At 41.9% G+C, this 27,653-nt stretch overlaps 1 protein-coding gene across 1 annotated transcript in view; it reads left to right on the top strand.

Annotated features, from left to right (window-relative positions):
- LOC306700240 (protein spire homolog 1-like) overlaps positions 1-27,653 on the top strand; it is a gene marked incomplete at both ends in the record, with an annotated part of 40,366 nt that extends 12,713 nt beyond the window's left edge. The window contains 16 exons of the mRNA XM_079165196.1: positions 3,292-3,528; positions 6,963-7,088; positions 14,439-14,513; positions 14,702-14,866; positions 15,517-15,603; positions 16,704-16,833; positions 20,289-20,339; positions 21,203-21,366; positions 21,473-21,566; positions 21,805-21,995; positions 22,991-23,179; positions 24,740-24,877; positions 25,076-25,146; positions 25,262-25,289; positions 25,666-25,979; positions 27,398-27,653. Of these exons, the coding sequence (XP_079021322.1) occupies positions 3,292-3,528; positions 6,963-7,088; positions 14,439-14,513; positions 14,702-14,866; positions 15,517-15,603; positions 16,704-16,833; positions 20,289-20,339; positions 21,203-21,366; positions 21,473-21,566; positions 21,805-21,995; positions 22,991-23,179; positions 24,740-24,877; positions 25,076-25,146; positions 25,262-25,289; positions 25,666-25,979; positions 27,398-27,653 (2,316 nt within the window). The remainder of the gene's footprint in view (positions 1-3,291; positions 3,529-6,962; positions 7,089-14,438; positions 14,514-14,701; positions 14,867-15,516; positions 15,604-16,703; positions 16,834-20,288; positions 20,340-21,202; positions 21,367-21,472; positions 21,567-21,804; positions 21,996-22,990; positions 23,180-24,739; positions 24,878-25,075; positions 25,147-25,261; positions 25,290-25,665; positions 25,980-27,397) is intronic.

Raw genomic sequence — 27,653 nt, 5'->3', positions numbered from 1 at the left:
AGAAAATGACGCCAGCAGGCTTTGATTGACAGCATAGGCAGGATACCGTCGAACACTAACTGGAGCTGAAAAATAAAGTATGCACAATCGCGACAATACAACTTTGTTTATGATAATTTGTTTCTTATTAGTTTGTATCTTTAAATAAATGGAACATGGGTGTATAGCATATCTCCAAATTGGGCGGCAACAGTAAATAGAGACAGAGCGAACTCTGAAAACCATGCCCACTGCAGGGGGAAATAATTGGCGCCACAATATGCAACCAAGGACTGAAATGGTAACAAAATGCCTGTAGCTAGCTAAAAAAACACGAGATTTCAGCATGGCAAAGGATTATTTTAGCACCCTATGTCTAACGGGTGCAGTTGATAACTAAAGTGATAATGGGATGGGACGAGTTAGCTGTTAGCGAGCTAATGTTAGCTAGCCTTTGTGTTAGCAAGCAAATGTGATTAGCTAAGGCAATTGCAAACATAATACTGCATAGCTTTCTATTTTATCCACATTCTACTATAACAAAAGCTGCACAATATTAAGCTAAACTTACAGAAATACTGACATTTGCTTGGTGCACACATGATGTTAGGCATACTGAGGGTCAGGATGCCACAGTTTTCCCATTTTTACAGCTGATGCCACACTTTTGTCTTCTTAACGGATAATTGTTATGCTTCGGCAGCTTATAAAAACATATTTCTTCATGCTGCCCTGTTTGTAGTGCATTCCACCACACGGCAGCTTTTGTTGTTTGCTAGCAGGTGAAAGTGACCTTCACACAATCCAAAGTCAATGGAGAGCCATGCATTGATTTCCCCACCGGTGCTAATTGCACTGTGTCGCTATGGTGAAGCCAGTGATGCGTTCTCCACCAATATATAATGTCCACATCCACAGTTTGTTCTCCAATTGTGAACAGAAATCAACACATGCAGACACATTGCAGCCATACAGTACAGCCAGTCGATATCTTTAAAGGATGACGAGTCCTACAGTCTCCCTTTTAATCTCTTGAAAGTTTAATTTGTGGCTGCTGCTTCTGCTAGATAAACATTTTTTTATTTTTAATCCATTTAAGTCATTCTCCTTTTTGCAGATCTTTTTTCGATAAACTGCAGATAAGAAGCGGGAGCCTGAATATCCACATATTAACACATGAAACCATTAGCTGCTCGGCAGGGCTGATCAATCCATATCTGTCACATTTTCTATAACATTGTCAGCTGTCTGCTGAAGAGGATTTCTTAATTTACAGCCTGAGGTCCCTGGAAGAGTGTGCTTGCATGTGCATGTGTGTGCCTACATGGTGTCAAACATCAGCGAGTGCGGATCCAGGTGGAGTTTAGACAAAGAGGTGGCATTCAGCCGTCCCCCCACACCCCTGAGGAAACCCAGCTCTTACGCACTGATGGGGGAGAGGAGGACAGATCTCTCATATGACTCCTCCTCCCTCCGTGATTGTCTATTGATCTGCACTTGATGTCTCCACAGACACACACACACACTCTCTTTATGATTCTGTGATTTACCGTTCTCCGCCCTCCTCGACCTCTCTGATCCATTCAACAACTCGCATCATCTTATTCACTTCTTCTTGTTCCTGTCTCTTGATGCATTTCTGCCTCCAATCCTTGTCTTCCTCCCTCCTCCCTGCATCCCCGTTCCCCTTTCTCTCAGTTTATTTTCTCTCAGCGTTTTATATCTCAGTTCTTTCTCAGTGCTCAGGGCTGCAGAATAATCCCAAGTGGATTTCCCACTCTTGTCTTTTGTCTTGGCTTTGGCATTGCTGCTTTTATCCACCATGACTCTCTAATACCAGGGCAGATAGAAGGCTATCACTGAGCATAGCATCTTACCAACAAGCACCAACCACTAGAATAGATATAATATCATGTATTTTAAGATTTGGGGGATATTTTCTACAAATCATATATATTTGACCTTGTTTGTATTTCATCCCCCACCAGAAAAAGCTTTGCTTCCACCTTTGTGGGTTTGCTCCCTTTTTTCAAAGCTATATTATTTTTGCGTTTTAATACAGTTCAAAGATTAGCTTGTGTTACAGTAAAAAAAAGAAAAAGAAAGTAATGTGAGACACCACCATACTCACATTTTCCTAGAATCCATGGTTGCTTTAGGCCTGTCTGCTGGTTTTGGCCAAGATGTGATCAAATGAAATGCTGTTGCTCAACTGACTCCTTGGTCCTGGAAGTGAAAACAATAGCATGGTTTCATAAAGCTTGGCTCAGTCTGCATTAACGTATTGGGTTTAGATATATTATATTCCTGAGTTGAGTTAAATGTCTGTAAAATAAAAAATTTAAAAGTTGCTGCTTTCACCAAGGGTTGGTTGGAAATGTAAACATACTCTTCATACTATAAGTAAGACATGAAATTGAGCATTTAGGTCGTCCAACTGCATAGAATGTGGATTTTGTGTACCCGAGAAATGCCTAAATGTATTCTAGATTAGTAATAACTTTCTGAGTATGAGACTTGAGTTTACTGGACATATTCTGCTCCAAAATGCAAATAAATGACTGTTAGATGAAATGATTACGAATGATGGCGGTGAGGAGAGGAAAAGCGCGGGAGCTCACATACATTACATTTTGTTACTGAATGAATTCAAGCGCTGTTTACCATTTGGTAAAGTATCACTCAAGTCCTGACGTCCTCAAAGTCGAGGAGGAAAACCCAGACAGTGGATTCTTTCATCCTTGACAAGACGGAGTGTATCCACGTGAGGACACGTGTGATGGTAGTGTTTTCCTTCATGCGTCAGTTAATCACAAGATCTACTATCGGCAATCTGCTCCCAGCGTCGGCCCCTCGAAAGGCCAGCGAGCGTCACTGTGTTTGCGTGCATCCATGAATGGTCTCTCGTGGCATTACAGCTGTTCGGCTCAGGCTCCGCACAAAAGAGGATCATATTGCATAACAAAGACGGAAATCCATATTTGTGTCTATGATGTGGCAGATAAACAACGGAAAAATGCACAAAAACAAAACAAATGATGCATCCGTCACAAATACATGTGTTTTGCTTCGTGTTCGGACATCCAGTTTAATCATCAGACACCAGTTATTTGGCTGGATTTTACTTAACAAATGTACAACCTATGTCCACTGTAAGTTACTACGATAGTTGCCGGTATCACAACGTTCATAGATAAAATAACATGCAAGCATGCAGATTGTTATCAACGTTTACAGATCAAGGTGAGAACAGGCTACAGAAATGAGCGTGTATGTGAAGCTGCTTCTTGGTTGTCTCCCGTGCTCTTGCAGGTGATTGAGTCTCTGGGCATCATGATCTACAAGGCTCTGGATTACGGGCTGAAGGAGAACGAGGAGAGGGAGCTCAGCCCTCCTCTGGAGCAGCTCATCGACCTCATGACTAACATGGCCGAGGCGGAGAGGGACGCCTGCCCCGACGAAGGCTACGAGGCAACAGAGGAAGAGGACGAGGCGGAGGATGACCCCGACAACATCTTCAGCGTCCATGGCTACAGAGATATCTTCGAGGTACGTACAGTAGCTGAGTAAGTGACTGTTCATGCTTAGGCTAACTAGTCAGTCATGTTGACTGATTGCAAACATGTGACATCTGAAACACGTCACTTCCTGTTTTAAGGTGGATCTAACCTGGAAAAAGGATGTCGCCAACAGCCAATAAGACACCAAATTTACAGCAGCACTCAGAACTAATGACTATGCGTAGTGTATTTGAGCTTCTTTCATCCCATTCTTTCGGTTTTACAGCCTGCAACGTTGCTGTTTTGGTTCTTCCGCCAGTTTTCCAGCAGCGACATGCAGCTGTATTAGCGAACAAAGCTGTGCTACATGCCCAGCTCCAAACTGCAGATACACAAGAAGCTAAAGAACCATATTTCTTCCCTCAGGAGGTGGTGGAAACCAAAACAGAGCAAAAAGGAGAGTGACTATTGACTCCAAATGAATGCTAATGTTGCTCCATGTCTGTTGAATATGGAAGTAGGCAATATCTTTGCTAACACTTTAGCCGTATCACCTTTATAAGACAATACTGTATGTCAAATGTGTGTTGTATTAGCTAGTTGTGAGGTTCTTTCCCCGTGATGATTAATGCCGTTCAAATGTTAAATGTTGAATTTAAAAGTGTTTAAATACTGGGCGAGGATTGTGAATTACTGGATAGAAGCAAAACATTGAGGAACGTTTCAATCCTCATTTAACAGAGGACTACTGCAACAGCTGTGAGGAGTTCATGGATTCATGGATTCCAGCAATGTAAGAAGTTCACCATACCAATCATTGATTATAATAGGTTGAAGAACCAGTTGAACAATTTGAATGAAATGTTCATAAGTGAAAGTATCAGTATCAGCAAAATATGCTTTAAGTATGAAAGGTAGAAAAACAGATTATGCAGAATGGCTCCAGTCGTTGTGTATTAATATAATTTGTATTATTGGATTATTATCAGTGACATGTTAACTTATAAGCATTTCATTGTTTTTAGATGGTCACGGTGGAGTTGATTTTAAATATTGTACATACTATTGAGTAGCTGTTATATAATAATGCCTCATATATTGTAATCTCATCATACGTTTTTGACAAAAAGGTTGATTTGAAAAGTAACCTGTAAATATAGCCGCTAAATAAACCCATTCCAGTAAGAAATATCATGATTCGCTTTGCAATCTGGTGGAGAAGAAGTATAACGTAACTTAAAATGGAAACACAGTTCTTGACTGAACAAGATCCTCTGATGGATTCCAGGAACAGATGATATCAGCGAGGGGGAAAAGATGTGTGTGAGAAAATGGACTCTGGACCACATTGCAGTCTGGCTGCCAGCCCCATCCTTGCTAATAGGGGAGTTGTGTCTCTCTGTTGTCCAATGGAGCCCAGAGTCACTGTGTCAGACCTCACATGGCTTCACACTGTTGACCACATAATTACCACATATCCAGTCACACACACACACACACACACACACACACACACACACACACACACACACACTGCTCTCCAAGGTATCTGAGCAGTGTGCCAGTCTGCCTGGCCCGCTGGCTACCGAGCTGTCTGTTCCAATTGTGGTCTCAGTATTGTTCACCCTCGGACCATTCAGTCTATGTGCTCCCTCAGTTTACCTTTTGTCCTACTGTACATGGAATACACTATGAACTGTTTTGAACTGAAAATAACAACAGGTTGTCCATCGACACTGGCTGCAGCATTTTTTGTCTCGTTCACACACTCGCGATAGGATGTGGGGCGGAGAACGCTTATGGAGGGACCATTGTCTGCTATTTCCTGCGTTTAGTGACATTTTCTGCATTGCAGTCTGGACCAATGGACGCCAAGCGCATGCCAAGCATTGGCCCAGGGTACCTTCTGTTCTCTATGAGAGAGACAAGGGTGTATTCTCTCATCACTGTTGGTCTGTCTGTGTGTATGTGCAGCAGCGTGTTGGACCTCAGGCATAGTTGTTTTGTCAATTGTGTTCAGCAGTCAGTTGTTTACAAATGTCTGCTTTTTGGGTATTTAGTCTTTATACTTAAGTCCTTAAGCAAACAGTTTGACATTGGTGGAAAAAGTATTCGAATCCTTAACTAAAAGTAAAAGTAGCAATACTCCTCTGTGAAAATACAGGACTGCAAGTAAAAGTTCTACATTCAAAACCTTACTTAAAGTGGCAATCTCAAAGAATCTCATTTAAATACAGTAAATGTCGATGGACACAATGGGGATTGATCCTGTGGCCCACTGATGACAGTATTGCAATACTTATATATTTGCAGTATTACGGAGTGGTACTTTGGTGACATTCACTGTAAGAATACCGCATTAAGGCAGGGTCACGGAGTGTGAATGTGAAAGTGCACGAAAGTTGAGCTCCACAAAAATGCGACGATGTGAATTTTATTTTTTCCGCCACGGGAGGCGGGTTTTAAGTTTTGCGCTTGTGTAACCATGCTTTTACAGTTTTCCTCATTTTATACACACAAAGAATGGAACTTCGCACCCTATTCTGAAAACTTGACGATTATGTATCAAGACTAACAATAACTAACAATAACAAGACTCCAGACTGCTAAACCTCAAGCAGATAAGTATTATCAGTAAGCAGTCAAATGGTGTCAGTGTTCTACTATCAGAAAAAGAGCCCTGATTTCAGCTTTGTAACAATTTTCTGTATAATCCAATTATTTTTTTCATATATTTAGTTTAGCTTAAGAAGTAGGAGAATGTTCTCCTCCCATATATACAGTTTCATTGCCATTCTGTTGCTAGGGCAAGTTTGGAGACAGATAGTTTCCTTTTGACAGTGTGGTATGCAAAACTGTAATGTGAAAAGTAAACCGCTAACGCCGTCAGACAAATGTAGTGGGGTAAAAAGAACAATATTTGCCTGTGAGATGTGGTGGAGTGAAAGTATAATATCTATATAAAGCCGGTGTAGACTGAAAACTGTGTTTTTAAATTAAAGTTGCTGAGATTCAGAGAAATGTAGTGTAGAGCTGCAACAATTCGTCAATCAAAAATGAATCATCAACAATTTTGATAAGGGTCTTGAGTATTATTTCTTAAAGAAAAAACGCTCAAATTCTAATGTTCCAGCTTCTGAAATGTGAATATTTGCTGGTGTGCTTTTACAATTGCATTGTTAGCTAACAAGCCAGCATGAAAACTGTCATCAAACCTTTAGAAAGGTTGTTCACAGAGGGTGTTAACAAAGCATAGAGCTCCTCAGACATGGCTGCCAGTGGGTGCTTTACAAAACCTGAAATCCCTTCACTAAGTGAAGTGTGATGGCAACATCATAATAATATGGATATTGTTAGCCATTGGGTTAGTAAAATACGTTGCGCTTTGTGAATCATTTAGGTGTCATGTTAGCCGTTAGAGCAGCTGTGTGAACTGTGTACTGAACATCTCTCTTCCTCTGTGCTTCACTGTCGCTCTTGTAGCTCTGCACAGCTCATCTGCCCGGTCTGTCAGACACCCCCAGTCACTACCAGGCAGTGTGTCGCGCTCTGTACACAGAAACCAGGGAGCTCGGTACTTTCCTGGAGAAGATCAAGAGCGCCAAAGAGGTGGGTCGTCGTCATCATCATCATCATCATATCATTATGACTGTGGGCTTGAACAGCTCTAATTGGAGTTTAAAGGTATAATATGCAGCATTTTGTCAGTTGGTATTTGTAAAGGTTCAGCATTTGAGTAAAGCTGCCCAATGCAGAAGTGCCTTAAATTTAAATTCTTGCTAATGGCCATCAGGGGGCGACTCCTCTGGTTGCAAAAAGAAGTCAGATCGTATAGAAGTCAATGAGAAAATGACTCTAATTCTCTCTTGATTTATTCCATCAGTAAACATTGTAAACATGAGTTTATGGTCTCAATCTCTAGTTTCAAGTCTTCTTCAATACAGCATGATGTTCATTTAGTAAATGATGGTCCATTTAGAGTCAAATAGACCATAAAGCAGAATATGCTTTAGGGCGGGGCTACTGTGATTGACAGGTCGATACCACGATTTGTCCGGTCCGTGTTTTTCGTCCTAGAACTTTAACCCTTTCACAGTGTGTTTTTAATTAATGGAAGTTAATTGTAACATGTTAGTCGCCAAAAATTCTTATTCAGCGTTCTGTTATACTTAGCTCCACCCTCTCGTGTCACTTCTGGTTTCAAACAAATAAGATGGTGATGGCCAAAAACCAAGATGGCGACGCCCAAAATGCTGAACTCGAGGCTTTAAAACACTCCACAGTTACGTCACGGTGACCAGGTCCATTTATTGTATGCAGTCTATGGCCGAGACAACCAGCGAGCTTCATCCGTGACAAAGACGCGCTATTTCAAAATTCCTGCATGTTTTATCTTTAAGCCATCAGAATTATATCTGCACATGGCCTTCTCCCTTCTAATGAAAGGTTACAGGATGATCGCTGACCTTTACATGAAGGTCATAGCAGGGCGTGTCTTTAAAAGATTTAGCATGGTGACCTTACATGCACCCCACTAATCAACATGACTCTCTGGGTGAGTAACACTGACTGGGTTAGTATTATGGAACTGTTGGTGCCTACGGTGATAGTCCTATTACAGGACATGTCTGCATATGAAGGCTTTTATTTTGAAAAAGATATTTCAAAAAACTAAAAAAACATTTTGAATATATTCGCTCAGGTGCTCACAATTTATGTTCAGTATTTGGTGATCGTGATTATGTGAACCTAAGGGGAAATATTAGTATTTATCTTTAAGCCTTTAACACCCAGTCTTTGGTTGTAAGATGTCAGTCTTTCTCAATGCTTTTGAGTGTCAAAGGTTAAAACGAGGTAACCAGCAGAGCATAACAATCATGTCTTGGTAAGCAATATTGCCTGTTTCAGTAATAAGCCATCATTCCAGAGAGGATTGCAGCATGTAACAGGCATGGACATAACAGAGACACACACGGGGACATGAGGACAGCTGCTCCGCCTGTGTGACGGAGCAGGGGCGGTCAGCTGATACAGCAAGGCATCCGGGGTAATGACCGTGGATAAAGAAATGAATGGACACATCAGTGCGCAGCCTATATTCCTCAAGCTGTGACATAACACTCAGTAACTCTGACTCGCAGCTTTCACAAACAGCTCATCCTCATCACTTTCACGCATTACTCACATTGCTTGTAGCATATCGGAGCAAACGGCCAAAAACTGACAGGTGTTTAAGATTGTTTACACAAAAAAAAAAGAAACTACAGTTTATTCCAAAAAATCCGGTTAGTGCATAAAACATCACGCAAAGAAAAAAAAGGCAGACATCACTTAAGAGCATCTTAAAAATCCTTAAATTACCCATAATTCATATTTACAGTACATTCATTAGAATAAAACCTGGGTCCTTTAAATAGATGATGTCCCAAATCATCACCTAATTTTCAACATTACAATAAACCTTTAATGAAGCTATTAAGGTTCTTAAAGTTACTTATTGTAACAATTCCACCCTTATTTTACTGTGATATCAAAAGTTTAGGGATGTTTTATTGTACGATATTAAAATCTTCTATTAAATGATATCAATGCACTTCCCAGCATCTGCGTCATTGAAAAATTGGTCCGAAAAGAGTGAAAGTGAAAACTTTCTTTGAAGAGCAGTGATGTTTTTTTTTCTTACCCTAAATTGATGTTTTAGTTCAGCAATCCTTTGCAAAACCGTTACATAAATAGTTACATCATACCACTTTGCCATTGTGGAGAACAGCAGCTCTGTCTTTGTTTCAGGGATGCATTAAAGCGTATACTGGTGGTGCACATTAGGAGCTCCATCAGGATATTAAGTATAAACTGAGGTTACACGGTTAAACAAGTACCAATTAAACACTGCACATTATTCCGACATGTGGTGGGGAAGGATGTTGCAATTATTTTCTGACATAATAACGCTGGGGGGAGCTTTGTTTTTTTTTAAAGTGGAAAATAAGGGTTCCCCGTCCTCATCATCCTGATGTACAGCAGGTTACAATAATGATCACATTTTAGGATATAGTATGTTTTAGAGAAACTTTGGGAAATTCAAGCATTTTATGAAATATTCAATATCAGTTAACTTGTGCTGTCCATTTCTAATCAAACAGAGCCTCCTCCCTGTCAACAGCTGCATGAACAGAAAAAATCAACCTTCACTTTAATTTTCCATTTCATATTTCATATATGTATTTTTTATGGTGGTGCGTATCCAAGAGTTTTTCTTCCCATCCACTCACTGTTCACTGGTTTGATGGGTCACCCTGCTTTTAAAAAAGTCATTGAGAGTTTCGTGGTTACACAATGGCATATATGTTGTTTCAGAGGATGTTACAACCTGGCTAAAGTAGTAAAAACAAAAGATATTTGTACATTTTAGCATTTATTTGGAATGAAAGTGGTCAAACTTGACAAAAGTCAGTATGAAGACAAAATACCAGCCGTCAGCAGCTTTCATACAACCCGGCCAAGTGTATACGTCACTACTGTTGTAATGTCCAAACAGTCCGTCGCAGCTGCAGTGTGTGGATGACAGGCCGTGCTCTCTCACACACACACACACACACACACACACACACACACACACACACACACCGCAGGCTGACAGGTTGAAGTGGGTCACCGTGAAGAATGAGAATGACATGTTGGTTATTCATGTCTGACATAGATGACAATATCTGGAGACAGGCTGACTCTCATTCTGCCAAAATCAACGAGTTCAGCTTCTCACAGCTCACATTCAGAGAGGCACGATTCATATAATCATGTGCGAGACTCCTATTGCAGTGATACGAGGGTCTGTACTGTAACACGTTTCCAACTTGTTTGCATACTGCAAAGGATGAATGCACGGTGTATTATTGGCATGCTGTCTGTTATGGGTCATGTGTCCATGTTCAAAATGGTGGGGGTTTCAAATTGTTCTCCCTTAGTTTTTGTTAGAATACATTATAATCACTGCTTTCTACGTGAATGAAAATGATTGAAAAGCGGCTTGGGAAAAATGAATGTGAGTTCATAATATAATTCTCTCATCACAAATACATTATCGGCTTATTTTCATGCTCCCCAAGTTCACAATGAGGCTGCTCCTCCAATCACAAAGTCATGTCTTGTTGGTGCAGGGCTCTTGTCTCGACTCATTCATTAAGATCAAGTGCAGGAGTCACTTTGGGCTTTGTGTTTCCTCGGGAGCACAGCTGTGGGTTGGAACATTTCATTGAGGAGGTGTGTGTGTGTGTGTGTGTGTGTGTGTGTGTGTGTGTGTTGCACCTCAGGGTTCCTTCCTGCAATGCACTACTGCTGCTGCCCTTTTAGTGTGCGTATACTGCGTAATGCATCAGCATGAATAGAGGGGATTTGGCTGGTTACATAACTCTCTGTTAGGGGAGAGGACTTATTGCAGGGTGGAGATGGCTGAAAAAGAAGCCTGGAAAAAAAGAGGAAATTGGAGACTGCATTCTTTTATAGCGTTTAAAATAAGGAAGTAATGTTTTTGACACGGGTGATCCCATGACTTATACTCTAGCCTCACAAAAACATTGACTTTCGTAGTTTTGAGGGAAATTCCTCAACAACTGTCGGATGGTACAAACATTGGTTGTAATCTCCCTGCTGATTCTCTGACTTTTCCTCCAGCGTCATTATTAGGTCAAATACCTGCAAAACGAATGCCATTCCCATCATCCCCAGCTTTACTTTACGTTTAGTGCGAATTAGCAAATATTGGCATGCTAACATGCTCAGCTAAAACAGTTACCCCGGTAAATGCTATACGTGTTAAACATGGGCATGTTATTATTGTCATCACAAGCATGTTAGCATACTAATGTTGGCATTTAGCTCAAAGCACCACTGGACCTACAGCCTCATGGAGCTCCGAGCATGGCTGACTCTTCTTTTGAAGCAAACGTGTGTATATCTCCCGTTGTGTCTAGATGGTTACCCACAAGTTGGGGCAAACGCAAGAAAACTCTGGCGAGGCTCGCTGCCCAACGCTCTATCGTCAACCATCCAAAGCCTATGCCTAGCCTCAACCATCTTGTGAGAGTGTCACATCTTGTGGGTTACATGCTAGTCACGACCATTACCCTGTTTATATGGTTTTGTCATATGTACAATATTTAAGAATAGGTTTAAAAAGCAATAAACACAAGGAGGAAATCATAAAATGTCAGACAAGAATTTGCTTAATTGTCTCTAGATACTAAAATCAAATAGAATGTGTGACCTTACTTCAGTGACATCGTCAACAAATATGGAAACACTTCCCAGTCTGCATGGCGGAGCTGTGCCGACCCACAGTGGATCCATGGTTATCTGTCCACCACTACCAGCCATGGCTGCCAAAGAGTTGTTTTGTCTCTCCACAGAGAGACAAAAAAACTCTGCTAGAGAATTACAGAAAGGCAGCCGAATTACTGATTCACAGAAACAACTCCGGCTCCTACTTTTGCTCGTGGATAAGTGTCTTTTGTCAGCTGTCGAGAGCTGAAAACGAAGAACAACTAGAGCAGAATTCACTGACTAGAAAAAATTAGGTTGTAGATGCAGTTGGTAATTGCCCTAATTATTCATGTGGACATTTTTTCCGGGGGTTGCTGTGCACGTTTGAATTAAAACGCCGTCCCCATCGACTGCAGAGAGCACTGCTTAGTCAAACCTTTTGAAATGGAAATATGTGCCATTGATGTGATTTCATGACTCGCCACTTGTACGAATGAGATAATGGTGTTTAAAAGCAAGGGAACTAATCTCTCTTTATGCCCTTCACTGTCTAGATTAGCAGTGTTTTAATTGGGTGGGCTGTTATATGCCATTATGCCCTTCAGCATTACCTTGTGACACTAAGGAACTGTGCACACTGTGGGCATGCAGAATCATGAGGCACCTAAATGCATTATGTTGTGAGTGATATACTGCTACCTTGAGTCTACAGTCCAATCGAATGCAGCTTTGACAATATAATGGTGAACTGTGATTTCCCCGGTGGGTTGAGGTCTTAACTCTCGCGCACTCCCGTGATTGTCTTATCAAACGAGGGAACATATTTTTTGCCTGCTTTTAAAATACTCATACACTTTTAGTTACATTTTGTTTCCTTCACTCTCTCACTCTCTATTACTCACACACGACTGGGGCTTAGTGGAGAGCAGGGTCGTCCGTCAATCAAAGGATCCCCGGCTCTGCATGTTGCATGTCGATGTGTCCTTGGGCAAGAGGCTTAAACCCCAAAATTACTCCCGTAGCTGTGCCTACGGTGTGTGTGTGTGTGTGTGTGTGTGTGTGTGTGTGTGTGTGTGTGTGTGTGTGTGTGTGTGTGTGTGTGTGTGTGAATGTTAGTTAGTCCTGATGGTGGGCATGGTAGCCCCTGCCATCAGGGTATGAATGTGTGTGAATGGGTGAATAATGACAAGTAGTGTGAAAGCGCTTTGAGTGGTCGGAAAAGCACTATACAAGTACAAGTCCATTTACCATTTACACACACACACACACACACACACACACACCTACACACACACACACACACACACACACACACACACACACACACACACACACACACACACACATTGACTCTGTCCTCTGCTGAACTTGGAAAGCACCAGCAGAGGAAAGCAGGTTTAGCTCCCTTGTTTCCCACAGACAGTCAGTCTGACTGTCAGTGTTTTTCAACACTCTAATGGCCTCACGCTGTGCAGGTTCACACAGGTGTCAGGATGGAGGAGCTGAGCTTTCAGTTGACTGCAGGATAACAAGGGACTGTGTAAGGTTCCCTTTTTTTCTGAACAAATAACAACTGTAAGCCCAAATTTGATTATTGGCCGTTGTGGTTAATTAATTGTAAAAATCATAGTGGTTGGTAAGACAGTGGTTGTTATGCTAACATTCTCAAAATTACAATGTCAACATGCTAATATTTAGCGGGTTATGTTTACAGTATGTGTACATTGTCTTAGCTTAGCGTATTAACATGCTAACATTTGCTGAAATGCAAATAGGCCTTTTTGAAAAATGCCTATTTGCGTTTGGCTTGCATTTGGCTTTTTCACAACCAACATTTTGAATTGACATCTGGAAACATAACAGGGTCTACAGCCATGCTATCAGCTCTATGTTGCTAACGCTCATTATATAGGAAAACAAACTGTATGGTGAATATGTTGATTCTTAGCTGTCGTGGGAAATGTTATGTAAAAATGACAGTGGTTAGTAAGGCAGTGGTTGTGATGGTAACATGGTAACAATGACAATGCTAGCATGCTAGTGTTTAGCATGTTTACCATGGTCACTGTCTTTACTTGCTAGCATGTAAGCACGCTAGCATTTGCTGATGTTGAAAATTAGCACCAAGCACGGAGTGCAGTCAAAGTGGTCGAGGGACCACTGAGGTTATTACAATTCATCCTTTGGGGAACATGAATGCTTGTGTCAAAAGTCATGGCTAGCCATCAAACAGTTATTTCCCTCTGGACTGAGTGACCTATCAACCAACATTACTAGCATCCTATCTAGAGCAAAGCCACTAGCATTGCTAAAATTCCAAATATTAATGTTGTATTTTCTTGTAAATCTCTGCAAAGACTGAATAGCTTTTTATTTATTTTTTTACAATATTATGTCAGCAAACAACTATATCCGTCATTAAGTTGTTATAAGAATCTTTCATTTCATGAACTATGAACAGTTTTTCCTACAGTTTATGTGATGATGGGTACTGGTGGTACATCACACATTAAAAGCTCATGTTAGCTGTCTTTAAGTGTTCAATTTAAACTGAATGACACTTAGACAAATAGAAATTTGAGTGGCAGGCTAAATTGGTAAAAAAACAGGTCTGACTTTGTTGGTCCGCATGTACTTCAAACTCTGTCTCTCTCTCTGTCTCTCTCTCTCTCTCTCTCTCTCTCTCTCTCTTTCCACCAGAACCTGCGTAAGATGGAGGCAGGGTCATCGGAGGACCCCGGCAGAGACCTGAATGAGCTACAGAACGATGACTGGGTAAGCAAACAGACTCAACTGACCTCTGACCTCCAGCCTCAACTGATCATTTGACCAAAGCCAAACTCACTCTCACTCACTAGAGAGGCCTGAGCAAGAATTATTGCAAGAATTATTGCTCCTGATTCAAAGGGTCGTGGTATTTTTGACTTCCCCTTATCCATGCTGCCCTTTGCCTCCTCCGTCAGGCTCGATTCTGGGTTCAGGTGATGAGGAGCCTACGTGAAGGAGTGAAGCTGAAAAAGGTGCAGGACCGTCAGTACAACCCTCTGCCCATCGAGTACCAGCTCACCCCCTACGAGATGCTCATGGACGACATCAGGTCCCAACGCTACAAACTGCGCAAAGTCATGGTCAGTAGAAATTGATGCCTCATTCCTCCTGCTTGCTGCACTTCTACATGTCACCACAGAAAAGGCTGCCATGTTAACAAAACATCATGAAAAATAGTACCATGTCATAGGCTGTTAATAGAACTGACATAAAAATTAATCTCAGATGGTTTTGATATTAAGGCGATATTTTGCTGCTTTGCTCTATTTTACAAAATTGTCACATTTGTGGGTTTTGGAATGTTGGTTTGAGAAAACAAGATATTCAAAGACGTCACCTTGGTTTCTGGGAAGTTGTGATGTTCATCTTTTACTTTTTCCTTTTTTTTACACTCTACAGACTAAACAATTTATCGATCAACCCCCAAAATAATAATTATAATTGACTAATTGATAATGAAATTATCATTACCAAAAATTATTATAAATAATGATTAGTTGCAGCCTTAGCTGATAGCTCTATGGTCCTTGATTTAGTCTTGCAACTGGTAATTTGACTTTTTCTGTACCTCTACCTCAGAGTGTAACGTGGTACCAGATTATTCACATTGTCCATGTCATGCGCTCCAGTTAATAAATAACCTTCTGCAACAAGCAGGAAACCTGAACTAGCTGTCTGTCTGTCTGTGGGTACCGTTTCCATATTGTATTATCCTGTTCTGTTGTTCCAGATAAATGGAAACATCCCACCGAGGTTAAAGAAGAGCGCTCATGAGGTCATCCTGGAGTTCATCAGGTCCAGACCACCTCTCAACCCTGTGAGTGCAGCTCAAGACTTAAATATCACAACCCATCCTTGTGCCGCCTGTAAAAGTCTTTGTTGATTACAACAGACCAGTGAACTGTCTTCAAATGAGAGCATCAAGCAACATCCAGCCAGAACAGTGGTTTCCAACCTTTTGAGGCTTGTGACTCCTTCTCAGTTGTATCATACATTTATCATTTGTGACCAGTTCAACCAAAGTGTCCCCTTGTGTTATTCAAACTGATTTTAGAGGCTCAAAGAGGGGACTTTATCCAGTGATTGACAAGAAGCGTAGATTATAGTCTGAAAGTCTGAAATGATAAACTGGAGACAGAAAATGCTGATTTGAATAGCTATAAGGCCAGAACTATCAATTGTTAAAATAATGCATTAATAGTTAACAAAACATCATGGAAGACAGTGCCATGACATAGGCTGTTTTGGATTAATCCCTGCCATACTGTTACATGGCGACTATAAGCCATTTGGCATTGCTGACAATAATGCAGAAACAGTTCAGTTCTATCAATTAGTTGTTTTAAAGAAAATGATTCATAAACAGTTTTGATAATCAAGGGTGAGGCAATATGTTACTGATTTATCCTGTCTGACATTATCTTCACTGAAACATATTTGGGTTTTAGACTGTTTTAAACCCGGATCTATGCAAGTCCTCGTCTACCCTGTCTCTGCAATGGAGTGCAAAGTTAGCAAGACCAATAGAACCACTATTGCCACATTTATAGTAAATACGGCATGTTGAAATAAACCAGAATTTTCCTTTAAACTGTTATATTTGCCCCAGCAAAAAAGAAAAACAAAAGAGGAATGTTTCAGACCTGGTTTTTGGATTGACATTAAAATGGACGTAGGTAACGCTAGCCTTCTCATTCACGTTTCACTGCATTGCTCACCATCTCTCTGTTGATATAAATCTCACTGCTGTTTCAGCAGGACGCTGAACTCTGGGTAATGAGATGATGTCAGTCACAGTAGATAAGAGGAGGTGGTGATGATAAAGACTTCTGGCTATAACCCCGTTAGTTGTTGCGCTCCGCTCCGCTGACTCTCTGTGTCACTGTCTCTATTTTACCCGTCATCGACCTGTGCTAGGCGTCAGCCCGTAAGCTGAAGCCGCAGGCTCAGCTTCCTCCAACGCTGCATGAACGCATCTTGGAGGAAATCAAAGCGGAGAGGAAACTCCGACCAGTGTCTCCTGGTGAGGTCCGCAGGGGAAGGCTGGGTAAGGAAACTCGCCACTTCTCTGTCCCTGCTCTTGTTGTTAATCACACACACACACTCTCACGCAGATGAAAACATACTTCGCTCTGAAATGTATTGTTTTTAAGCTGAAGTATGGAGCTGGTGCTTGCAGATGAGACATGTGTAGCAGCTTCATGTTTTAGTTCCTTTCACACTTTACTGCACTATTATTTGTGCCTCTGCTCTCTGCTGTTGTTGCTAATTCTGCCTAACTTCTCCTATTTGTGTTGCAACTAATGCCTTTTATTATTGTTTTGTTGACTAGACTGTTTGCAACATAGTGGAAGTTTTTACAATAATGCTAAATTCTTTTAATCCTAACGATGCCAAAACCACTGCTGTTTCTGAATGTCAGTAATCTCTCACCATTGGCTTTGGCTTATTTGAAATCCTATTATCTCCCATCATGAAAGTGGTAACACTTAAGTGATCTAGAACCAGACAACAAGTGTGCTATACCCCTGCATGTCCTGCCAAATACAAGCAGATTACATCCCTTAATGTAGTACAGTAAGTCTTGCCTTGATTTACCTCCTAACCACAAGCAATAACTGTCCGATGCCATGACTGTTTCTCGTTGCAGTAATTCGGCCACTTAGCATGTCTTTCAGTTTTGACGCGTCAGGTAAAGTCTACCTCGCTGCTTGTTTGGCTTTTTTAAATATTTTTTTTATATATATCTCTTTCTGTTTCTTTCCTTGTTGTGGCTGCTCATCTGCTCTCCCAGCCTGCACACACACATCACACACACTCTATCAGCACACCGCACACACATTCCATGTCATGCTTCAGTGGTTGGTGGTGGTCGGCTGTGGTCTGTGGAGGTGAAACATGGTGACGTGGGACGCCGGTGGTCGGTAGGAGGTCACCGAGGAGAGCGAACTGATGAGAGACACTTTGACCGGCAGAGTGGACACACAGGATTGTCATTCACGGTACAAACAGACAGAGCTGTAGTCAGGGCAACCACTGAGAGACACTGAGGCAATGTCCTTTGTATTTCCCCTGATTTTATAAGCTGCTCTATATTTACAAATTTGACTATTTTTAGCATGTAGTCTTTCATCTTGGAAAAAAGTGAAATATAATATAATTGAACAGTCGGAAATAAATAAATCCAAGTTTATAAAAAATGCTCAGTTGATTAAAAATATATATGTCATCTCACATTTGTGTTTAGGATGTGTGATGAAGTTTATCATATCTAATATCACGTTCACTCCAACCCTCCAGATATGATCGGCTCACTGCGCAGTTACCCAACAACCTTTGATTCAAGGTTTGCAAAATATAAAGAAAAACGGGGGCAAAGCTGCAACTAGATCTGCAACAACCCATGTGTTTTCTGTGGAGTGATACTTTTAATATGTCGGATGAAATAGCTAGAGGGAATCCTAACTTCCCATTATCATCAGGCTGTCCTAAAGGGAGAGATTAAACTCAGCTGGCTGATTGAAACAGATCACATCATCTCACGGGCGGCTTGGGATATTTAAAAGGCTTTACTGCTCTCAGTGTTATGTGATTACACACTGAATTAATGGCCAATGACGGTTTAAATAATGTAGCATTATCCAGCTGAGTTTTATGTACAATGTCATTACTTCTTCTTTTTATTAGTTTTATTTCTGCTGAGTACATCTGGCTTTTCTTTTTTTCTGAAGGACTGGTTGTGAAATGACATTGCCCCAGTGTCTTTCTTTGGAGGACAACATTTTGGTGTAATAATCCTACTCTATCATAGAAATGTCATACAAAGGGACAGCATTACGCACATCACTCCTGAAAAGTGGTCCTACTTGTTGCTGCTGATCTCCAAACACCCAGGCAACGGTTCACCTTTGCTAAGTACATCATCTGTCAAGTATACTGCTGTGATGTGAATCTTAAAGGTGCAATGTGTAAAATCCGGCCATCATTTTAGTTTGAAAAATAAAACGTTGTGGCTAGACATTACACATGGCCTCTTTGAGTGGAAGTGTGTAGCCGGCCATCAAATCAGGGAGCGAAAATGGACAGCTGAAACTCCACACACCAGAGTCTTACATGTACTATGTGACTATGCAGAATTCAATCATGGTGCAGCCTCATGCTCTGCACAGCGGCCTCTCAGTAGTGGCAAGTGTGCCGCATTAAATACGACCAACTTAATGAGACAGTTCTGATTGAGGTGATAAGGAAATACTGCTGAGGCAGGCAAATCAGATTAATGCTGTGCTCCTCTTTCCCTCCTCCTGAAGCCAGTATCTCTCATCACACCGCAGGCTTTATCACCTCTCACATACTCATTCATGCTGTCTGATAATCTGTGTGTGTGTGTGTGTGTGTGTGTGTACCTCGATAATGCATCATTCTCATACAGAGGAAGCAGTTTAATTCTAACTTTGCTCTGTATTTCATGGGGGAGATGCTACATTAAGGTTTTTCAGGAGCAAGAAAATACAGTTTCAAGGAGAAATCCATTTCACAAGATATAAACACGACTCTTGGTAATGTATCATGCACTTCTGGGTCCTTTTTGTTGTTTGGTGGTGGCAAATATGAGATGGTGTGTCTGACTGGGATGTTTATTATCCATCAACAATTTATGTAATAGCTTGATATGTTAGAAAATGCGCTTAGCTTGCGAGAGTTAGATGGGACGATCAACACCACTCTCATGTCTGAGCAGTATACATGAAACTAAAACCAGGAGGTGGTTAGCTTAGTTTAGCATAAAGTCAGGGGAAAACAGCTAGCCTTTCAGGGACTATTTCTTGGTAAACAGGGGCGCAGTAAGACAACAGGAAGTCACTGCACCCGGCCAAGAAATGGTTACAATATATTTAACTCCATGTAAAACCACAACTTGTTTTTTCTACTTTTCTTTTTGACATTAGAGATTAAACAAATAAGATTCAAAAAGTTACTCAGTTAACTTGAGAGTTAACTGTTAGCTGTTACCAGTCTTCATGCTAAGCTAAGCTAATCGCCTCCTGGGTGTCGATTCATACTTAACGCAAAGATAGTGAGAGTGGTACCAATCAACTCATATCATTTTCACCAAGAAAGCATTTAAGGATCTCTCCCTAAATCTGGAACTACTCCTTTAAAAAAATAAAAAGATGGTTTAACTATAAGGTGCTAAATTCGATGTTGTGAGCTCAGTGATTGCCTCCCCACGGCTCTCAACATGTCGACAGCTGAGCCGGCGGCTTGCAGCTAACAGTGCAAACAACTACAACAGTACTGACAGAGCTGACAGTGTTTACCTTGGTAGGGGAACCAGGGATGGGGAGGGTGGGTCCACCACAAAAGTCAATTTGCCACATTGAACCACACAATAATGCAATGACTGCATCTATCAAGATATATTATTGAGACCAAACAGCACAGACATACCAAATAATGGAAAGTTATTATAGTTATCCTAATGAAGGAGGTGTCCCCTTTTAGGTTTTGGCAAAACTCGCAGTATGCCACAGGATTTGTTCCGTACTGGACTAGGTAAAGTATGAGCTCTGCTGTGGTTTGGAAGGCCTTTTTTTACCCATAACCTAATGGCCTCGTCTGTCTGCCTCCCTGGCTGTAAACTAATATATCCTCTATTTACATATTTGAATACTGAAGCCTTGCCAAGACACAGGTGGAGTGTACATTAATGGCCAATTATGGCTGGTTTGTTTGTTGTAAAGTAAAGTCTGAAGCCTGGTGATAGTCTCTTAGCTTGTAGAAAAGTTACTTCTCGTCCAGCAGCAGAGACAGAGCTCCCGTCGATGCTTTTCTCACAAACAGGAGAAGCTGCATCTCTTTATCTGTCTTTTGCAGCATTGCCTCGTCTCCTCTTCTCTCGCTCCATCCCTCCCGTTAAACCCTCTATTCAGTTTTTGTTTTTTTCAAGAGTCAGGCAGCTTCTTAGGTAGTTATTGTTGGTTATTGTTTTCTATCTTTGGACTCCTCTCTCAGTGCAGAAATGACCTTGTGGCGCTTGATTTGAAGGATTCAGCTCCCCCTGAGAATAATAAGAATAAGAATCATCCATGCTCTGTGTGTAACACCGGCCTGCTCCTCTGCCTCCCCTCAGACCAACTTAACTCGCCCTCCCGGACCTCTTTAACCTTGGGATAGATCTCAAACCTCAGTCCTCTGTATAGGATTAAATGCATCTTTTCAACTCACCCGCCCATTAAACACACTGTGATTTGAAAACCGTCTGTTTCCCCATTTTTTCGGGGGCAGAACAGTCAAAACAGATTGAAAGAATAACACAGGATGCAAAGAATCATGTGAGGACTTTGTTTTGAGATTCAGCTCAAGTGCTTTTCCTCCTTCAGCCTGAATGACTCTCTCTTGTGTGTGGCTCTGTGCAGATGACTTTAGTCCGTACATGGGCAGGAGGACGTCCAGCTCTCTGTCTCTGGCCAATGGATCAGCCTCTATCAGGGGAGAACCCTCCGGATCACAGTCTGTGCCCCCGAGGAAGAGGCTCCTGAAGGCTCCCAGCCTCTCCGAGCTGGTCAGCTCTGACTCCGACGTCAGTATGCGTTTGTGTGTGTGTGGGATTGATTTTTCTTTTCAATTTCATCTGGCATGTGCAGAGCAAATAACGGTTGAAGTGTTTGTGTATTCCACGCATTCAGGATGAGATTTTTGGGCACAAATCTGCTAGCAGCTCCAGCGTGGCTACATCTTTGATGGATGACACGTCCCCGGAGTGTGCTCTGGGGAAGAAAAGTGAGTCAGGAATGATTTCTACATCCCTGTCACAGCTCAGTCGCCTCCTCAGCTAAACCATACGCTGACTGTGATGAATGAGTTTTAATCTTACAGCCTCGCCAGTCAGAGATCTTGCTCTTTTTTTTCTTGCTGTTTATAATCAGAAGTTCTTGAGCCTTGAATTAACCAATGTAATATTACCAGTTAAGCTGCCTCCATGTCTCACTTTTACCTCTCTTTCCTCCATGAACACCAGCTCCCCCCATGTTCCTGCCCATCTCTTCTACACCCCAGCCAGAGAGGCGTCAGACCCCCCAGAGGAGACACTCCATCGAGAAGGAGACTCCGACCAATGTTCGACTGTTTCAGCCGCCCTCCAAACAGAACTCCAAGTCTCTGGTGAGTCAGACATCTTTACTACTGCAAGCAGCACTCTCTGGTGCCAAGGTGGACATCATCAAATCCACGTTCACCACTATCCTAAAATGCAATTTTACAGCAGGAATTAACATGTTTACAGCCTACAAAAAAACAATGTTGCACTATTAAGCTAATATCTCTGTTCATGACAACTGTAGAGGGGTCAATTTGTATATAGCTCACCTTTTAAAATTATATTAAGGCTTGAAGTTATGCATAATCGAGGGCTTGGCCCTGAGTGACAGGTGGGTGCCGTACCGAGTTGCTAGCTGCTAGCTGTCTCCTCAGTAGCGTCATTTTGTCCCGCCTCAGCGTCACTGAAGATCCACCTCTTTGCCCATTTTTAGACTTAGGCTGTGTCGTCACTGTCAAGATCACTCTGAGCTTCACAACGGCTCTTCAGAAACTCATAGGCGACGTCACGGAGACCACGACAATATTTCATACAGTTTATTGTATCTACTCAGTAGATGAAAGTCACCATGAAGGAATACTAGGTCGCAAAACATATTGAAAAGAAGTGGCGCGATAAGCAGTTGCAGTTCACTAACAAACAACAAATGTAAAAATGGGAGTGGTAATCTGACAAAACCACATCGACTGCATTCAAATCACTGTGACAGTATTCGCGGTTTGTGTGCAGAATGTTAACATAATTAACTCATTATTAGCATTTTATGTCACATTGCATGTGAGCCGGATGCAATGTCACTGCGTTCTGCTGTGCACTTGCCCTGTGAACAGTATGAATGACAATGTCAATCTTGATCTATTAGAGCGGATTACCAAGGGCTCTCTGAGGACAGCGTAGCCTGGCCACAGATCCTGTCCAGTAACTTAATAAGGGAGACGAAAGGACAAGAAGCATTAGGATACTAACGAAACAGTCAATGTCATCTCTCTTATCCTTTGATTTGCGTGACATGTGTCTTCCTCGATTTCCTCCCTCTCTTTCTTGCATCACCACATCTCCTTTGTATGCCGCTCACATTGTCTGCTGGTGTGACTTCGTCAATCTGCAGGAACCCTCTTTGGTTCAGGTCGGGATGATAGCTTCATTTCGTCCCCGGATCCCCCTCCTCCGCCCGTCTCCCTCCGCTCTCCATCCTTTGCAGAGCTCCCACCCTATCGAGGCATGTGCGCTGGGGTTGATGAAGGCGGTGTTTGCTCTGTGCAGGGCTGTTTACATCAGAGGACGAGAGTCGGCCAAGGTTTGCCTTGTCTCCCTCAGTCCGTCCTGATATAAGAACTGTAGCTGCCCATCCGCTCCGAATGCTTCCTGCTTCACTAGTAGAGATCATTCACCTGTAGAGCAGGCCGCTGCCATTATAGGCCGAGGACAAACTGCTTTTTATCTGAGGTGTCACATAGATAAATATATCATAGTATACTATACTATGATACATTTATTTAATAATCATTCATTTCACTACTTTTGATAACATTTTAGCTCTCAACCACAAGTAGGTAGCTTAAGCTAAAATTCATCTAAATCTGCTCTACATATCATTTGTTTGCTGCTGGTGGGATGTATTTATAATAAAATGTCTATTTTGACCTCCATATTTTGCTTAATTTGTGGCAGTATAGATGAAAAACAATTACACCTTTTAATATCCTTTTTTTCACATATCTCTAAAGATGAAACTTTTTTAAGCTGTCTGATGCTTCCTCCCTCCGTGCCTCTGGTTCCCAACATGAACCAAACCAGTTCGGAATAATGATCAATATGACCAGAGCCAGACCAATACAGCAACAACTTTATTTCACTTACACCATTTCTGTTACATTGTGTGTCTTTTTTAATCAGCGCTAAACCGACATTTCAGACCAGTTGTTATTGAGTATATGTTGACTCTGCAGCATCCGCCACGTCTGCTGACTGGATACAATCATGTCTGAGTCTGAAACAGCACACAGATCTCTCCCGCTGCAACATCACTGATGGTGTCCAGCACGTTGCCTGCAAAGCAGTTGAGCCTCTGCACCAGGACGTCTTAAACGTAACCCCGTCCGACCTTTTCGCCAGACAGACAGGACCATGACATCTCCAATGGAGCGGGAGAAGGCGACGTGACGGAGCGTGGCGGAGGGAGCAGTGGAGACCTCAAGAGCCGTTTTCCTGAGCTGCTTGGAGGGCGTTTTAAATTGAACGAGGTGTTTGGAGGAGGCAACCAGAAGCCCTGCACGACTCTTCGAACCACCTCCATCATGTTGCTCATCAGTTTGTGATCCTGAAATTCCGTCTGAAATTGTTTACAGTCCAAACAAAAATACAAATCAACTCTCACACACCCTGATGGGTCTGTAGATGCCTCGGCTTCCTTCAATAAACTAAATATTTTGTTGCTGCATATGAAAATACAGAAGCGTTTCAACGTTCAAAGCAACAACGAAATCTTCACAGCGATAGACTCAAGAGTACACAACCCCGGCTGATCCTCCAGGTACAAATGAACATTGTGTGTTCAAGTGTTTGGAATTTATATTCTAGAACAAACGCAGACAGATTTCTGTACAGTCTCCGTGGGAATGCTGCTTTGAGACAAGCATTGCGAGGAACTCTGCTGCAATCATGTCCTCCCATCCCTCCGGCTGTTTACGCATCATGAGCCCTCTCTTTTTTCTTCTTCTTCAGCGAACAATGAGAACACTTTAAGCAGTCCGGACCCACGCAGGCTGCTCTGACAGGTGCAGAGGGGACGGCTGTTTGTGCGCCGAATGATAAACACTGAGTGTTTGACCCACTGTTTGTGTGTGTGTCGTTGCAGGAGGAGTTCGGTTTCCCTGTGGAGTGTCTGTCTCTGACGGTGGAGGAGGTGATGCACATCAGACAGGTGCTGGTTAAGGCCGAGCTGGAGAAGTTCCAGCAGTACAAAGACATCTACACCGCTATGAAGAAGGGAAAGGTAGCTTCTTCTTTGTGTACGCCGCGAGCTGCCTGTGTCATGTACAGAAAAAGACAATGAGTAGATGCAGTTGTAACACCCTTAATGAATGTTGTAGCACACATATCTATCTATTAATTACATTGGGTTAAATTTGGTGACAATTGCATTGATTTCTTTTAACTCTGACGCGGTCTTCATCTGTTTTTTTTATTGCAGCTTTGCTTCTGTTGTCGAAGCAAAAGGTTTTCCTTTTTCACCTGGTCCTACATCTGCCAGTTTTGCAAAAAGTAAAACACCTTAAAATATTATCTTTTGTAATTTAAAATGAAAACTATTCAGGAGGAAGCGTGACTGGTTTCATTCATCACTTCCTACGTTTGCTCTCTCTTTTCTCCCTTTCAGGCCAGTGTGTGCGCAGTGCTGCAAAAAGGTGAGTCAAAGCGGATAAATCAATCAGCCAATCAGCTGCCGGTACAACATGAAACCCTGTACCTTCATTTGTTCTGATCGGTCAGCTGGTGCCATTACATTTACTTTAGAGAGCTCTCCTGTTACCTTACGATAACAATGTGATTCCAGTCAAATGAGTACAAATAAGTTTCAAAATAAGATCACGTACTGTTAAAGGTGAACCTTTGCCCAAACTAGCTGTGAAACTGTTAGATCAGTTAAAACATGATTGCAGGATGTTGAGGATGTGAAGTTTTATGAAAAATGTACACCTATCATTTTCATCAGTGTTCTTTCTCAGTATCATCATCATTTATCTTTTTCTTGCTAACATTCATGTCTTCCCTCTCCATCAGATGCGGCTGCCATCCAAACCTTACTCCAGCTTGCCCATCTACTCCATCGGCTCCACCAACACTCTCCCCAGGGAGAGGGTCAGCGCCATGGCTGCCATAGGACAAGGGCTGTCTGTGGCTGGAGAGCCGGGGCCTTCATCAGTGGGCGGGGCCACGGCGCCCCCCACTGTGAAAGTAGAAACAACAGAGGCATCTAAAAGAGCTGGAAAAGCCTCTGGAGCAGCCGCTGCTGCTGCTGCTGCTGCTGCTGCTGCCAAATCTGAGAAATCCTCCAGTAGCCCGCAGCGCCACGGCATTCACAAGACCATGTCCAAGTAAGAGCTATGAACACAATTCTTCAGACTGTTGTGTCCTAATGTAAAACGAATTATCTTGTGAAGAGTCTGCATGATACTGGTACAGTGGCCCCTGAGACCAAAACACAAACTGTAAATGAGTAAAATATATTACACATGCAAAGACTCAACATTGTAGCAAAGCTAAAAACACAAATACTCATAATCACAAAATGCAGAATATAATAAAACACAAGACAAAGAGGCATTCAATCATATATAGCTGCTGCTGATATATCCAGTCTGTATTTTTAGAGTATGGTGCACTGTCACTGTGACATCTAGTGGCTGAAAAGTACTACGATCAGAGCTAGTAGAAGATACATCGAATTTTTATTTATTTTATCAACTGATTGGAGATAAAGGAAAAATGACATAAAAAGCTTTTTTTTACCAGGCTATTGGTGTTTAAAGGGACCGGCAAACTCGGCAAGTCACACTCAAATAATCTAGATTGATAACTAGCACAACAAGGAAGAGGAAACATGTGTTTTTGAATTTGGGGGAATGTCCCATTGACGTATACAGTTATAAACTACATTGGGCTTGACAGGCAACAGACAACAACAGACAACAATCACCACTGCTAAGTGGCAAAAGTTGTGGCCCTGTGAAACTGTAATACTGCACTACTAACACACCATTAAGCTCAGTAGATAAATAAAGCAAAGCACAGTTGATATTTTAATGTAGACCAAATTGGATGGAGGTTCTGACTTACTGAAGGAATAAGACTGACATCCCTTACAGGGTTCCACTTCTCCTCCACACATTGCTGTTGTTTGGGTTTTGATATCGGCACCATTTCATCTGAATTGGATTGCATGTCCCTATTGTTTGTTTCTGGAGATTTGGTATTTGCGCATTTCTGTATATGGCACACATTTACATGCTTGTGTTCATTGCCCCAAAAAGTATTTTCTCAATCCCAGTGGTATCAAACCATGCAGATTATTTTTGTTTTATTTGTTCCGGTTTTGAGATATCTTTCTCTAAGATTGGTAAATTCAACAGCAGCGTTTCTCTCCAAAAACTTGTTATGTTAAAAATACTCAAACCTTCCTGTTTTCAACAAGGAATGCAAACAATATCAACTGACGATATCAATCATTTATTGACTTGGCATCTTTCATAAACACACGTGTTTAGCATTCAAAGAAAAAAAAAAAAAAGTAAATTAAATCAAATAAAATCAGCTGGAATACTTGCAGTAAATACCATCAGTTGATCAAATAAAAAGTCGTTTTTTGTAATTAGGGTGAAGTGACCCTTTACAAAATGTGTCCACGACCACACACCCTGGATAGTTTGAACAATTACTCAAAGTCGACCAAACTGTAAAAACACAAACGGTAGTGATCCTGTTCATGCAGAGCTTGTCGTCCTGTTCCGTGCAGGTTTTCGAAGCACGGCTCTCTGAAGTCCCACGAAGAGCTGGAGCTTCCCTCGGAGCTGACGGAGGACTGGGCCACCATGGAGGTGTGCGTGGACTGCAAGAAGTTCATCTGTGACATCATCGCCTCCAGCAAGCACAGCCTGTCGCTGGCCACCAAGAGAGCTCGCCTAAAACGCAAGACCCAGTCCTTCTACTTGTCCTCGCCGAAAGGAAGGGAGGAGTACCGGCCCTCTGAACGAACAATCAAGGAGATCTGA

This window comes from Pholis gunnellus (assembly GCF_910591455.1).
Source record: "Pholis gunnellus genome assembly, chromosome: 8".
Lineage (NCBI taxonomy): Eukaryota > Metazoa > Chordata > Actinopteri > Perciformes > Pholidae > Pholis > Pholis gunnellus.
Note: the sequence above shows the minus strand (reverse complement) of the source record. Positions and strands in the feature narration are given on the sequence as shown.